The sequence below is a fragment of the Sinocyclocheilus rhinocerous genome, unplaced genomic scaffold (assembly GCF_001515625.1).
Source record: "Sinocyclocheilus rhinocerous isolate Xijiao unplaced genomic scaffold, SAMN03320098_v1.1 scaffold141, whole genome shotgun sequence".
NCBI lineage: Eukaryota > Metazoa > Chordata > Actinopteri > Cypriniformes > Cyprinidae > Sinocyclocheilus > Sinocyclocheilus rhinocerous.
This window is the reverse complement of record NW_015642068.1, coordinates 228,658-242,410: the sequence shown is the minus strand read 5'-3', so window position 1 is coordinate 242,410 and position 13,753 is coordinate 228,658. Positions and strand designations below refer to the sequence as shown.

The window sequence follows — 13,753 nt, the reverse complement described above, 5'->3', positions numbered from 1 at the left end:
CCCAAACAGGTATTTTTAAGAATGTTTGTAGCCAAACTGTTGATGGTAGCCTCTGACTACAGCACTGTATTATCATGCACAAAATTAACTCATGCAGCATAGAACTGTTTGAAACGGCATAATGCGTGTCCTATTCATATACTTTTTTTTTTTTTTTAATAGCAGACTGTATCATGAACACAGCCAATGTGTGAACGCGATAGTAAAAATGGCAGCTGATTTTGCTTCTTAGTCAAATCACACTGAAAATTGACGGTCAAGATACAGTATCCCAAACACTGTGATGTGATCGTATACTGCACATTGTAACCACAACTTGCATAATGCAAACGTAGCGGTAAAACCCACGATGAATGCATGTCGAGTTACACACACGGGTCTCACAGCTTCATGGATCCAGAACTTTATTAAACTGATGCTGCTTTACAATACGGTGAAGCTGAAATCACAGTCAGTTAATCGATGGCAAACAGGTAGCGTGAACGAGCCCTCAACAGAAGAGCATTACAGAGTCCAACAACAGCCATGCATTCACATTCAGAGACAGACAGGTTTCTACAGGCCTATGAGAGAAATAATGTCACAATGCTTCCCTGCCCTCTCCTCCAAACCAGAACATCTGCATTTAATCTGCCAAATACTGAGATGTAGAAAAAATCAAATAAATACAAACCATAAACATAATAGTGTTTTTGATATGAAGGCTCAAACCCACTGTTAACACAGTAATGTATCTAAGGCTAGATGTTCTGACTGATTGAGCCACATTAATCTAATTAAGGCTTAAAACACACTCTTATTGGGTCGAGTGGAGGAGAGGGTCAGGTTGAGAATGATTAGTTTGGAAAGCCGGCGCTCTTCTGCAGATGAATAATGTCCTGGTTTTTCTGCCGCTTGCTTTGATCACCGGATCGCTATTAGCCCCACATCTATCAGTTTCTGAATTTTCTGAGCGATGACGGGGTTCTTTAGATGACTAGATGGACGGAAGAAAACAGCAGAAGAAATATTTGAATGTCACAAATTCATGAACAAGTCTAGACATATTTATGAGGAAATGGAAGAGATTTGGTTTTGTATTTGACGTTTTCATTACAATTAGGTTTCCCCCCGAATTCTCATTTCTCACACTTTGCATGAATTCTGGTAGTATTTTTATTTTATATTCTGCCGTCTTTTGATTTCTATTCATTTTGTTGCTTTTAATCTTTTCACGTGTATTTTAATGTTTTTGTTCATACAGACCTTCAAGAAAGCGCCGTTTTTAAAAATAATAACAGTCGCGTTCATTTTGTCATTTTTAATTTAGTCTTAGTCCTGCGTCGATGTACTTTTTAGTTATTATCATTTCTAGTCAAGCGTGTCCTGTTTTTGTTTAGTCTAGCTTTAGTGAATGGAAACTATCACATTTGTGTCATGCTGTATAATAGTTAAACTGATTTAAAAAAAAATTATAATTCACAATTACAATCGAAAAGCTTGTTATTTGAGAAATGTCAAGGTATTGCTCTTTCACCATCAAGCACAAATCAATAGAATGTGGACTTGATTTGATCTCATCTAGTGCACTGATTTATTACAGGCTATTTAATATCTAAATCAATATCAACGATTTTTGATATGCACTCTCTCCGTCTACATTACGAAAACAAACAAAAACTATTTTAACAGTAACATTCCTGATAGTAATTCCAAATTGCAATAATCTTTCTCTATTAAAACAACAGCGGTTCATTTATTTCAGCAAACACAATCGAGATCTCAGACTGACTGAACATCTCACACGCAGATCGCACTGTTTTCAGATCGTCATCGGCACTTCTGTGATGAAGAGCGAGCGGTTGCCAGATTGAATAAAAATAGCAGAACACCGGGAAGGAAATGCATCCTTTTAACAGAGAAGCTGTGATTTGGGGATTTAGACTCTTGATATCTGGCAACCGCACTCATGAAAGCTTGTGCAGTAATGTGTTCTGTTTGACGAAAATTAAAATTATCGTATAGTTTTTATTTTTTTAAATACGTTGTAGTCTCATCTTTTATCGTCATTGATGCTGCATGTTGATATAGTCACAGTTATCATTTATTGACCTTACTGTCGTCTCGTCTTAGTCATGGGGAAAAAAGCTAGTCAACAAACATTTTACATCATACTTTTCGTTAACAAAATTAACAGTAAATAACAGCGGGAAAAAAAGCATTACAATAATGAGAATTTGGAGGGTTATTTTTTTCCACTACACATCTGCAGTGAGGAAAATGCACGTTTTTTTTATATTTTGGATGTATTATAGGTTGAAATGTGTTTAAAATTGGTATGTTTAAAAAAAAAAATGTATATATATATATATATATTTGATGTTTCTTAAAAAAAACGTACTAGATCCAGTGAGAAGCCTATAATACATCCAAAATATAAAAAACGTGCATTTTCCATCTTACTGCAAATATGTAGTGGGAGATTCTCAAAAAAAATTTAAAAAAAATTTTTTTCAGTAAGGTGGAAAATGCATGTTTTTTATATTTTGAATGCACTACAGGTTAAAATACGTTTAACATTGTTATGTTTAAAAAAAACGGTTTCTCACTCGCTGAGGGCCTGCGGGTCTTTCTGCATCTGCTCTAAGATCAAGCGCATGGCAGGGTCGCTCATGATCTGCTGCACCTCCGGGTCAGACATGGCCCTCCGCTTCACGTCCTCGGGACTGTCGTTACGCATGGCCTGGCTCACCACGCAGCGCTGCAGGCCCTCGCTGGCCTCCTGTGGAGAGAACGATCACGTCAGAACATCTGCAGTCCTTCAGGAAAGCTCGCATCACCAGCAGCTCTTCATACCTTGGAGTTGGAGTCCAGCTCGAGAGCTCTCTGGTACACATCCATCGCTTTAGAGAAGTCCTTCATAGCCTCGAGAGCCGCTCCCTTGCGCGTGTAACCCTTAACTGAAGAGTGCACAGTGTGAGGCGTCTGCAAATAAACCACTGGCTAGCTGTGCTAACAGAGCGTGTGTCGCACTTACTGAAGCTCGGGTCCAGCTTGATGCACTCCTCACAGTCCTGACAAACAGAACAGTATTATTTTTATTACCACCTTTACATTTCTGTGTGCCTATGATATGACGCCAAGTGTTAGTTTTGCACCTTTCATTCACACAGACTTTAAATAGTCTTTTTGCGGTTTAATATTTACAGACTCTACCTTGAGGGCCAGCTGGAACTCCAGCAGCTTGGTGTAGCAGGCAGCTCTGTTGCTGAAGAGCTTGGCATCATAAGGGTTTCTCTTGATGGCCTCCGAGTAATGCTTCATGGCCAGAGGATAGTCACCTGCACACGACACACCCACAGATCAAACCAAATCACAACCTAAACCATTGAAACACCAGTCTTACTAGATCCGAGAACGCTAAACCGGCTCATTCACACACCCTTCTGGAAGGCGTCGTTGCCTTGGTTCTTCTCTTCCAGTGCCAAATCTGGATTGATGTAGGCCTGCTTCTCCTGTTCCTTTAAAAACTTCTCCGCCTGTAAAAGAGCGGACAGAAAGAGTTCTGAGCACAGATATCTGACTTCTGAGTTTAAGTCTCACTACACTGACTCTCATTTGTGACCCTGGAGCACAAAACCAGTCATAAGTGTCAATTTTTCGAAATTGAGATGTATGCATCATCTGAAAGCTGAATAAATAAGCTTTCCATTGATGTATGGGCAATATTTGGCTGAGATACAACTATTTCTATGAAAATCTGGAATCTGAGGGTGCAAAAAAATCTAAATATTGAGAAAATCATCTTTAAAGTTGTCCAAATGAAGTTCTTAGCAATGCATATTATAAGTTTTGATATATTTACGGTAGGACATTTACTAAATATCTTCATGGAACATGATCTTTACTTAATATCCTAATGATTTTTGGCATAAAAGAAAAATCTATAATTTTGACCCATACAATGTATTGTTGGCTATTGCTACAAATACACCCCAGCGACTTAACACTGCTTTTGTGCTGCAGGCTCACATTTGACTATAACGGCTAAAACCAGTATTTGGTATTGTATAATGGTTATAACCCAAGCTCTGGCTGACCTGCTGGCACTTCTTGAGCACTTCAGGTGTGCGATGCTCGGTCAGGCTCTTATTAAAAAACTGGACCGCCTCTTTGTGCTTCTCCTGCTTGAAGTAGGAGTTCCCGATCCTGGCGTAAGCCCTGCGGCCGAACAGACACAAATAAACCAGTGCAGAGGTGCAAACAAACACGTCACAGCTCTGTTGTGGTGCACTTACTTGGCGATCTGTCTGTAGTCTTCGCGGTTCTCTCGGCCCAGCTCGATGGCCTTCTCACACAGCTCTCTGCACTTCTCAAACTCGCCCTCTTCAAAACGCACAGCTGACAAAGAAAACACACACTCGTAGTTAAAGTGGTTTCGTTGATCTGCTTATTGTTGGGCCTATGCAGTGTCCCGGACACATTAACTGGCTCATGTGATTTCATGTTTCATGGGCTTCTTCACTTTCTATTGTGAGCCGAGATGGACTGAGATCAGAACTCTCACCTGCTTGGTTTGACAGATAGGTCATGTTGGTGGGATCCTGCTTTAGAGCTTCTTCATAGTGCTTCAGTGCAGCAGCGAAGTCTTTCTTCTTATATGCGGCATTTCCCAGCTCCTTCTCCCTCAAGGCCTGGAGGAACGATCAGGATTAGCACAGACACCAGGCAGAGCTCGACGGTGTTATTCCAGAACATAAGCGGCTTTTACAAGCATATGAAACGCACTGTGACTTATATTCCAAAGCCGCTTGTTAATGCATTTAACGTCAAGCATGCAAAATGCAAGCATGCATCAGTTCTAGCATTGCTAACTTGACATCGCAGCCTGTTCATCATAAACCTAAAACACAGAGAAGTCAAGCAGCTCAGTTTAAGTCACGTGAAGGACGCTGTTTTACATGGAGCGAAGCACAAAGCCTTGTGAACATAATAAATACTAGTCTAGCAACCAAACGTTAGGCTGCTTCTCAAACACGGAAACATTTGGATTTGTGCCGAATGAGCGTTATGTGAGCTTCAGTTTTGCTTTAAACAAATTACTTTATAGGTTTAGCCTTGATAACTTCATATGTGTGGCCCTGGAGCACAAAACCAGAAATTGAGATTTATGCATCATCTGAAAGCTGAATAAATATAGGAAATGTACAAAATATCTTCATGGAACATGATCTTTACTTAATATCCTAATGATTTTTGGCATGAAAGAAAAATGTATAATTTTGACCCATGCAATGTATTGTTGCTATTGCTACAAATATACCCCAGCGACTTAACACTGCTTTTGTGCTGCAGGGTCACATATGTTGTTTATAACAAATGCCACTATAATGTCTATAGTATTTATGTTTATAAACATTTAATATGCGTTATTTCTGAATGCAATAAAATGCATCTTATTTCTTCTCTCATGCAATGCAATTTTGACCAAACGCAGAGTTAATTGCACCGGTGTGACTCATACAGTACGAGCCAGACAGAGTACCATTCTCTTGTTCTCCGGCAGCTCCTCCTCTTTCGGCGGAGGGGGCGGAGCCGTCTCTCTGGGTTTGGGCGGAGGCGGAGTCACTTCATCCTCTTCATCCATGCCAGCTAGATCCAGCCCCAGCAGCACCGAGAGAGTGGTCATGACACGTGGGTCCTGCAGCCTCCTACACACACATGACTGGAGATTACACCACAAACACAGACGCTCGTCTTCTACACACCCTCACAACATCAGATCAAAAACCTTACGGGTTATCCTATTAAACACTGCACTTACTGGAGCTTCCATTTCAATCCGGCAATACTAACATCACTTTAACTCATTTAACTGGAATGCAATAATACGTGTGATTGTGAAATATTGTTGCACTTCAAGACGAAGCGGATCAGCAACGGAGCACCTACGCGCCGAGCTCCGAGGGCTTGATCCGGAGCTGCTCCAGAAGCTCCCTGTAGCTGGGGTCAGACAGCAGCGCTCGGGTTCGAGGGTCGCCCTCCAGCTTCTCAAACAGGTTGGGAATGGAGAACGGGTTCATCATCTTTCTCTCTGAAAACAACAGTAAATCTCAGCAAAGAATCTCTTCACTTCATGGGTTCAGCTTCACTAATGCTTATTCACACTGAGAGTGAGCATAAAGCATACAGCTGGTGGATGCTGAGGTATACGCGTCACCTGCTAACCGTGCTTCAATGTTCTGAAGCCCCTCCTTGAGCTGCTGATTGGTCGGCTCTCGGCGTAACCCCTCCTGATAGGTCGCTTTGGCATCCTCCAGTCGCCCGAGGAACTCCAAAGCAGCTGCTTTTCTTGAGTAACCCTTAAAAAAAGATGACATTTGAAAATGTACGATCACTGGTCTGAAAGAGAACGGGAAGCAGATCCCAGCTCACCTTGCCCCAGTCCGGCTTGATCTTTACGGTCTGGCAGGCGTCTCTCAGGGCACTGTCGTAGTCACCCTTCTTGGCATAGGCGGCAGAGCGGTTGCTGAAGAGCACGTGATTGGAAGGGTCAAGGGTCAGGGCCTCTGTGTAGCACCTGACGGCCTCCTCCACGTCTCCTGCGCTCAGTGCCTTGTTGCCTTGATCTTTCAGTTGTGCTGCCTAGAGAGAAAGACGGAGAGACCGTCATTATGATTGTTCATCAGCTGTATCATTACTAGGGTTGGGTACCGAACTTGGTATTTTTAAGGGTACCGACCGAATTGCGTCAGTACTACAGAGTACCGATTCACGTTAAATCAATCGGTGTCAAATTTCGGTAGCTGAGAACGCATACGCTACAGAGAGAGAAAGAGAGAAATGTTCTGAAGTGTGGTTACATTTCTAGAGCCATATGGTTTCTGCGAAAACGCAGATGGGATCGCGGAGTCCATTCATAAAAACGTAATTTACTCTATAGCGCGGCATGCCACGGAATTCATCAATTTTGGACGAATAAATCAAAAGTAGGTCTGCCACTCAATTCGAATCGCGATATGAACTAGTGTCTCTGAACATAAAAATGCAAAAAGACGGTTTAAATATGAATCCTGTATGTTCCGCGTGCCTCTGTATGTATGAATGCCGGAGACGCGGTTTTGTTTACTACACAAATACTGAAGCAGCGTGACGGTGCGGTTTAACATGTAACAGAAATACATTACTCTTGTATTACTTTTGTACATCTTTAAATATTCAATTTTCTATCAAATTTAAATAAAACAATTAAATGATAAAAATAAATTACAACTAAATTAATCACTTAATTGTAGAAAAAAACTAATACAATTATTAGCCTGTTAAAAAATGTTTTAAAGGAATATTCACACAGTTTTTCTTCCATGTATTAATTTCAACAGTAAACCTCAGTTTGTTTGCCAAAAAAATAAATTGTAGGGCCCTAGTTTAATATTTCACAGAACTTTTGTCAAAATATATGGTGAAATAATGCACCAAACGGCAAAATCATCATTAAATGATACGTTCTGGAGTTTGGTTTATCCATTACATCTTTAAATAAACATAAAATACTAAGTTGGCATATTCAAATAAGTTTTCTTTTTTTTTTTTGCTGTTAATACTTGAGTTTATTGCTCTTAAATGTTTTATTAATTGTAAGGTTATTGATAGATTTTTGGGAAAATAAGTATGTTGTGAATAACGGTTATTTTTGTTAAAATAGTAATTTTCTGTTACACTGTCAATGCATTATGGGACACACACTAAATTACAGTATCACCGTTTAGAGCATTTTCCATCTTATTTATATTATAAATAGCACTGACAATTCTTACACTTACTGATTTTTTTTTATTTTATCTATTTTTTAAATTATTTTTTATGGCTTATTGAACAACTGTAATTCAGCACAAGAGATATATTAATGTAAAAACGAAACTACATACTTATTCTGACCTGTACTTATTAAAATAGGCCTACATAAAAGAATAAGTGGTCTTTTGTTACAGTTTAAATGGTTTCACTTCCTTAAATCTTCTTGCTGACAAACGGGTAACACCTGAAGGATACTGGACAAGTGTAAATATTGAAAATTACAGTTAATTTGTGCTGTGATCTATAAATTGAGTCTTTTAATATGCCATTCTTGTTCCAAATATGCCTGAGAAGATATTTTGGTATATAAATTGCTGTTAGACCAAATTATTTTTTTTCTGTAATTCACTGCAAAAAAACAAAACAAAAAAAAAAGTATGAAAGTCATTATTTTTTGCTCAGAAAATAAATAAATAAATAAATAAACAGGACACATTCTAATGTAGGGGAAAAGCAAGATCACATTCATTCATTTATTATTATTTTATTTATTTGATGCATTGCCGTTGCTGTGGAAGCAGTGCATTGTGGGAGATAGATGCTCCAACAACCCAAATTATTGTGCAATAAGTTAACAATTCAATTGAACTGCATAATCTCAGAGGAATACAAATATATATATATATATATATATATATATATATATACACACTTCTCGTGCTCTCCTTAATCGCGACTTAAAAACTCGATTTAAATTAATGTTATGACAGAAACTCCCCATTATGATCGGGATTATGAACAACCAACAATCCTACACATATTCCTTCAGGACTTTCTAAACGCATGACATATTCTAATAATAATAATAATAATTAGCAAGTCTCTGATCTGACCGGAGCTCATGCTAACCCGCTAACCGATGGAGGAGATCGACAAACATAAAATAATCGATAAACATGCTTTATTCACACAGATCGTAATCTGTACTAGTAATAGTCAGCTTCTTAAATTAAAATAACCTGGAAGAGCAGTGGTTAGCACCGCTCGCGGGTTACAGCACAGCGTGTCGCGTTCGGCTGCTAACGCGCTGTTAGCTCACTAACTAACTAGCTTCCTATCGTTGATGCGGTTAGTAACGAGCTACACCGAGCAGCTCAAATACACAACACTTCTAACATGGTTTACTCTGCACAAGCGTTTAAAAAGCCACGTCTTCTTCATAATGTGTAATGTGTAATATCTGTGGAAGAGTTACTCACTTTCTCCATAGCGCGAGCATGAGGTTCCAGAATCTACCGAGAGCACTCTCGCCAACTCTCGCGAGACACATAAGCAACCGCAGCTTCACAAACAAGCCCAGCATTTTTTTTATAATTTATTATCAACTATTTAATACCAATAAACGAGCCCGCAACATATTAAACTGAAACTACCCTTTTATCTGAAAAGCAAAAACATAAGTTATTTTACAAAAATCAGCAAACTGCAACAAAGCAGGAACAAAACTCATCTCCAATCACATGCGAGCAGAACAGGATTGGAGAGATGGAAAAGGAGAAAAACACAAGAGCTTCAAAAGGGAGCTGTAACATAGCCACATATTTATAGCCTACTAAAATATTGGCTATTCGAACCAAATCTACTCTTAGTATTAGTATAGACCTACTTGTTTTTTTGTTTTTGTTTTGTTTTTTACAGCCCGTGATAATTAATACATTACAAAAACATTGTAAAAATTAAAAATTAGGCTACCTTATAAAGGAAAAAAGTCATCCCACATCGCTTGGATTACAGCGTCACCCTCATTGAAGAAAAATCACATTCTAAAAACTATTAGTAGCCGAACATTAAAAGTCATTATGCATTCATTCATATTAACAGCTCATAAAACATGGAATATGTAATCATGAAGCAAAATCAGTCTCTAGAATATTCATGAACAGATTTACGAATCGCTGCGCAATGCATGGCAACCAGAATAAAGGCGACCAATGAGAAGAAGAACTGTTACTTTTCGCACCGCATCAGCAGCGCTGCGGTCTCTGATTGGATGAATCGCTGAGCGGTGACTAAACGAGCTGTTGAGAAAAGTAACGCTGAATGTTCCAGAACTGTTCTGGATTCTGTGCGTGGCAGCATGCCGTGTTCAAATGCGATATATATATATATATTTCGGTATAACGCAGAGGTGTAAAGAATACCTGAAAACCATACTTGAGTAAAAGTCCAGATACCTTACAGTGAAAACTACTCTATTACAAGTTACAAATCACCAATTCCAAAACGACTTGAAACTAAAAGTCTTAGAGTATCTGATTTTAACAGTACTTGAGTATTTTACTCATACTGAATATATAGGCTAAAAAATGCACTAGTCAAAGAGACATGCTAGTGAACAACAAATTTAATTTAATCTACTAACAACACTGTCGCAAAATGGGTTAAGACTGACTAAACTGACTACCACAAACTTTAGTACATCACCTAGCGTGAATCTTTTAAAGGCATAGTTCACCCAAAAATGAATATTAGCCCGTGATTTACTCACCCTCGAGGCATCCTAGCTGTGTATGACTTTCTTCTTTCAGACGAATCCAATCGGAGTTATATTAAAAAATGTCCTGGCTCTTCCAAGCGTTATAATGGCAGTGAATGGGTGTTATTTTTCAACCGTCCAAAAGAAGTCTAATAAAGCGCGTACATCCATATTAAAAAGTGCTCCACACGGCTCCGGGGGTGAATAAAGCCCTCCTCCAAAAATATCCATATTTAAAACTTTATTAACTGGATGATGCAGGCGTAGCGTAAATCATGGACTAATTTTCATTTTTGGGTGAGCTATCCCTTTAAATACTCTCCTCCCATAAATGTTGCATCTGAACTGGAAACTCCTACAAATGCTTATGCTTATATCAAAACAACTGTCCACTGCATGGCTTTAGTAAATCCTGACAATAGTGTTTTAATGCCAAAAGAGTGTTTGCGCTGACACAAAAACAATCTTCAGCACTTCAGCGGAGATCAGGAGGGCAATATGACTGTAAGAATGCCCATAGAAATACACAAAAATGCATTCAATAACTACATCTTTCAAATGACATGAACTATCTTCTCTCTAAGACACAACCACCGCCAAAACCCGATGACCGACAGGTTGATTTACAGGTTCACATACTTTTTTTTTCAAAACTGTTAAACTTAAATCCATAAACTTAAGTTCACAATACAAAATTGAATAAGAGCAATTTGCTATATTTCTATAATAATACCATGCTGAAATATATTCTAAATCTAAAAACTGAAATACTCATGTTTCATCACCGTCTACACAAAAGGGGAACGTTGACATTCTTTGGTACTGTAATGTAAATACAGACCATTTAACATCTACTGCAGAAACAGTAGAGCCATTCTTGTTTTGTAAAGAATTAAAAATAATAATAATAATGTTATCCTGTTGTTAGAGTTTTTTTAGGTTGTTGTTTTCTGAGTGACAACGTGTGTTTGTTGGGAGACAACCTTTGCTAGTGCTATGGATTTGATTTGAGTAAAATGTATTAATTTTGTGCATTTTGAATGTGAAATAATCTGCAGTATCAAGCTGAAAGCTGGCTAGGAGAACTGTGTGAAGAGTTTTGAAAAAGTGACCTAAGACCTTGAGTATTTGTCCTAGCGACTGTAATTGCAGCTGAGTACGGTGAATATATTGTATAGGCCTACTGTATACAGCAAGAACAGTATTGTGCTGAATATTGAATAGCACTGAATGTTTGTATATATTCAGCGCTTGGATACTGCAAAGGCCAAAAAGGTCAAATAAAACTCTAAATGAATGGCATGTTACAGTTCACTCAAATACTGTAAGATGTGCAATTGTAAAAATCAGGGTCAATGAGAGATTCAGCATCATGTCTGTGTGCTGGAGTCCGGCCTGAGCACTTCACATCACAAGTAATGTTGTCTTTCTTGCTAGACAAAGAGAAAAACCCCTCTGGTCTGACAGATCCAGCCTTGATAACACTCCTCTTTCTCTCCTCCTCCTCCACTTCTTACATGTACTCTTCCTCCTCTCCTTCTCAGATGGTGTCCATCTATTGTGCGTCTCATCATTCAGTCACCTGTGCCACTTGTGCTCTCTGAACCGGCTCATATGTTGTACAGTTGGTTTGATCACATCATTAGAAACAAGTGTGAACAGTTTTGAATCGTTGTGAGTAAACGATGACAGCTGTGCTTTAGTTGTGTTTAGCATTTTGCAGCACAAGTGCATCACAGTGTGAGAAGTGTTTAAGGGAATGAGAATGTGTTTAGAGTTTTGCAAATAGAGCCGAACTGCCTGAATGTGTTTAAGGTTTAGCAGAAAGAGTACTTTATTCGACAAATTGGTTTAAGCTAGTGAGAATTTGGTTCAGAGATTGGGGTTTAGTGTTTTAGCAATTCAGAAAAACTGTAATTTCAAAATATTTGTAGCTCAGTGTAACTGCAGTTGCAAGTATCTTACAGCAGACGGCACTCACGGCATTCATAAATAACAACAGAAAAATGCAGGTCTGGATATTCACCTGTTTTTACATTATCTTTGTCCTTCTCTCTCTCTCTCTCTGTGTGTGTGTGTGTGTGTGTGTGTCAGTGTGTGTGAGTGTGAGTGTGTGTGTGTGTGTGTAAGAGTGTGTGTGTGTGTGTCAGTGTGTGTGAGTGTGAGTGTGTGAGTGTGAATGTGAGCGTGTGTGTGTGTGTGTGAGCGTGTGTGCGTGTTTGCGTGTGTGTGTGTGCGTGTGAGTGTGTGTGTGTGTGTGTAAGAGTGTGTGTGTGTGTGTCAGTGTGTGTGAGTGTGAGTGTGTGAGTGTGAATGTGAGCGTGTGTGTGTGTGTGTGAGCGTGTGTGCGTGTTTGCGTGTGTGTGTGTGCGTGTGAGTGTGTGTGTGTGTGTGTAAGAGTGTGTGTGTGTGTGTCAGTGTGTGTGAGTGTGAGTGTGTGAGTGTGAATGTGAGCGTGTGTGTGTGTGTGTGAGCGTGTGTGCGTGTTTGCGTGTGTGTGTGTGCGTGTGAGTGTGTGTGTGTGTGTGTAAGAGTGTGTGTGTGTGTGTCAGTGTGTGTGAGTGTGAGTGTGTGAGTGTGAATGTGAGCGTGTGTGTGTGTGTGTGAGCGTGTGTGCGTGTTTGCGTGTGTGTGTGTGCGTGTGAGTGTGTGTGTGTGTGTGTACTGACGTGATTGAGAGTGACAGACTGAGGAGAGGGAGAGACTGTAAACAGCAGAGCAGCTGTGAAATCAGAACTGGGAGGTAAATCTGTGTCCCACTGCACCATTCATTACAGTTTTTTTACGATTGCTATGACAATTTTTTCAATACTTTTAACAACTTTCCAAAACTTTTAACACAAAAAGCACACCTACAACACACAATTGTTAAAACAGTTTAATTAATGCTCAAAAATACTCATTGTAAACAAAACTCCAACACAAATGTTCAAAATACAATAATACATTAACACAATACACTATGACAACCAAAACACTGCAAACATGTCTGAAAATCAAATAATTATTCCAAAACACTAACACGTGTTCTCTTCCAACAGGAACATTTAGTCCATGATAACACAATGTCATAAAAACACTAACATCAGATGGAATTACAGAAGCTGTGCCTCAGGCCTGCACTTATACAATAGACAGTATGTTGTATTGATCATAGATTGTGTTTTGCACTGCAGATTCTTTTGAAACCTCTCTACATTTTAGTTTTGTTGTGTTTAGTAAATGCATGCATTTTGTTTCTCTGAGTCTAATTAACGCATGTGGATGGGTCCCACAGCACTGATGCGTCATAAACCACTCAAAACGAGTCCATACGACCCCAGCTGATGAATCAGTATCTTCTGAAGCAAAACCACAGGTGTGTGTGAGAAAAACACTGATGATTTAAACTATAAACCTTTGCTTCTTGCCAACTATCATACACAGGTTCATAAGCTCCAG

General features: G+C 39.1%; 1 protein-coding gene across 1 annotated transcript; it reads right to left on the bottom strand.

Moving 5' to 3' along the window:
* Positions 1–387: 387 nt before the first annotated feature.
* On the bottom strand, positions 388–9,111 carry stip1 (stress-induced phosphoprotein 1). Its single transcript, XM_016572547.1, has 14 exons — positions 9,036–9,111; positions 6,415–6,624; positions 6,200–6,341; positions 5,932–6,073; positions 5,525–5,690; positions 4,547–4,673; positions 4,278–4,380; positions 4,080–4,200; positions 3,422–3,518; positions 3,196–3,320; positions 3,017–3,053; positions 2,836–2,939; positions 2,589–2,761; positions 388–976 (listed from the first exon to the last, which is right to left on the bottom strand). The coding sequence occupies exons 1-14, from the start codon at positions 9,042–9,044 to the stop codon at positions 904–906; spliced, it is 1,629 nt and encodes a 542-aa protein (XP_016428033.1). The 5' UTR covers positions 9,045–9,111; the 3' UTR covers positions 388–903.
* Positions 9,112–13,753: the final 4,642 nt, after the last annotated feature.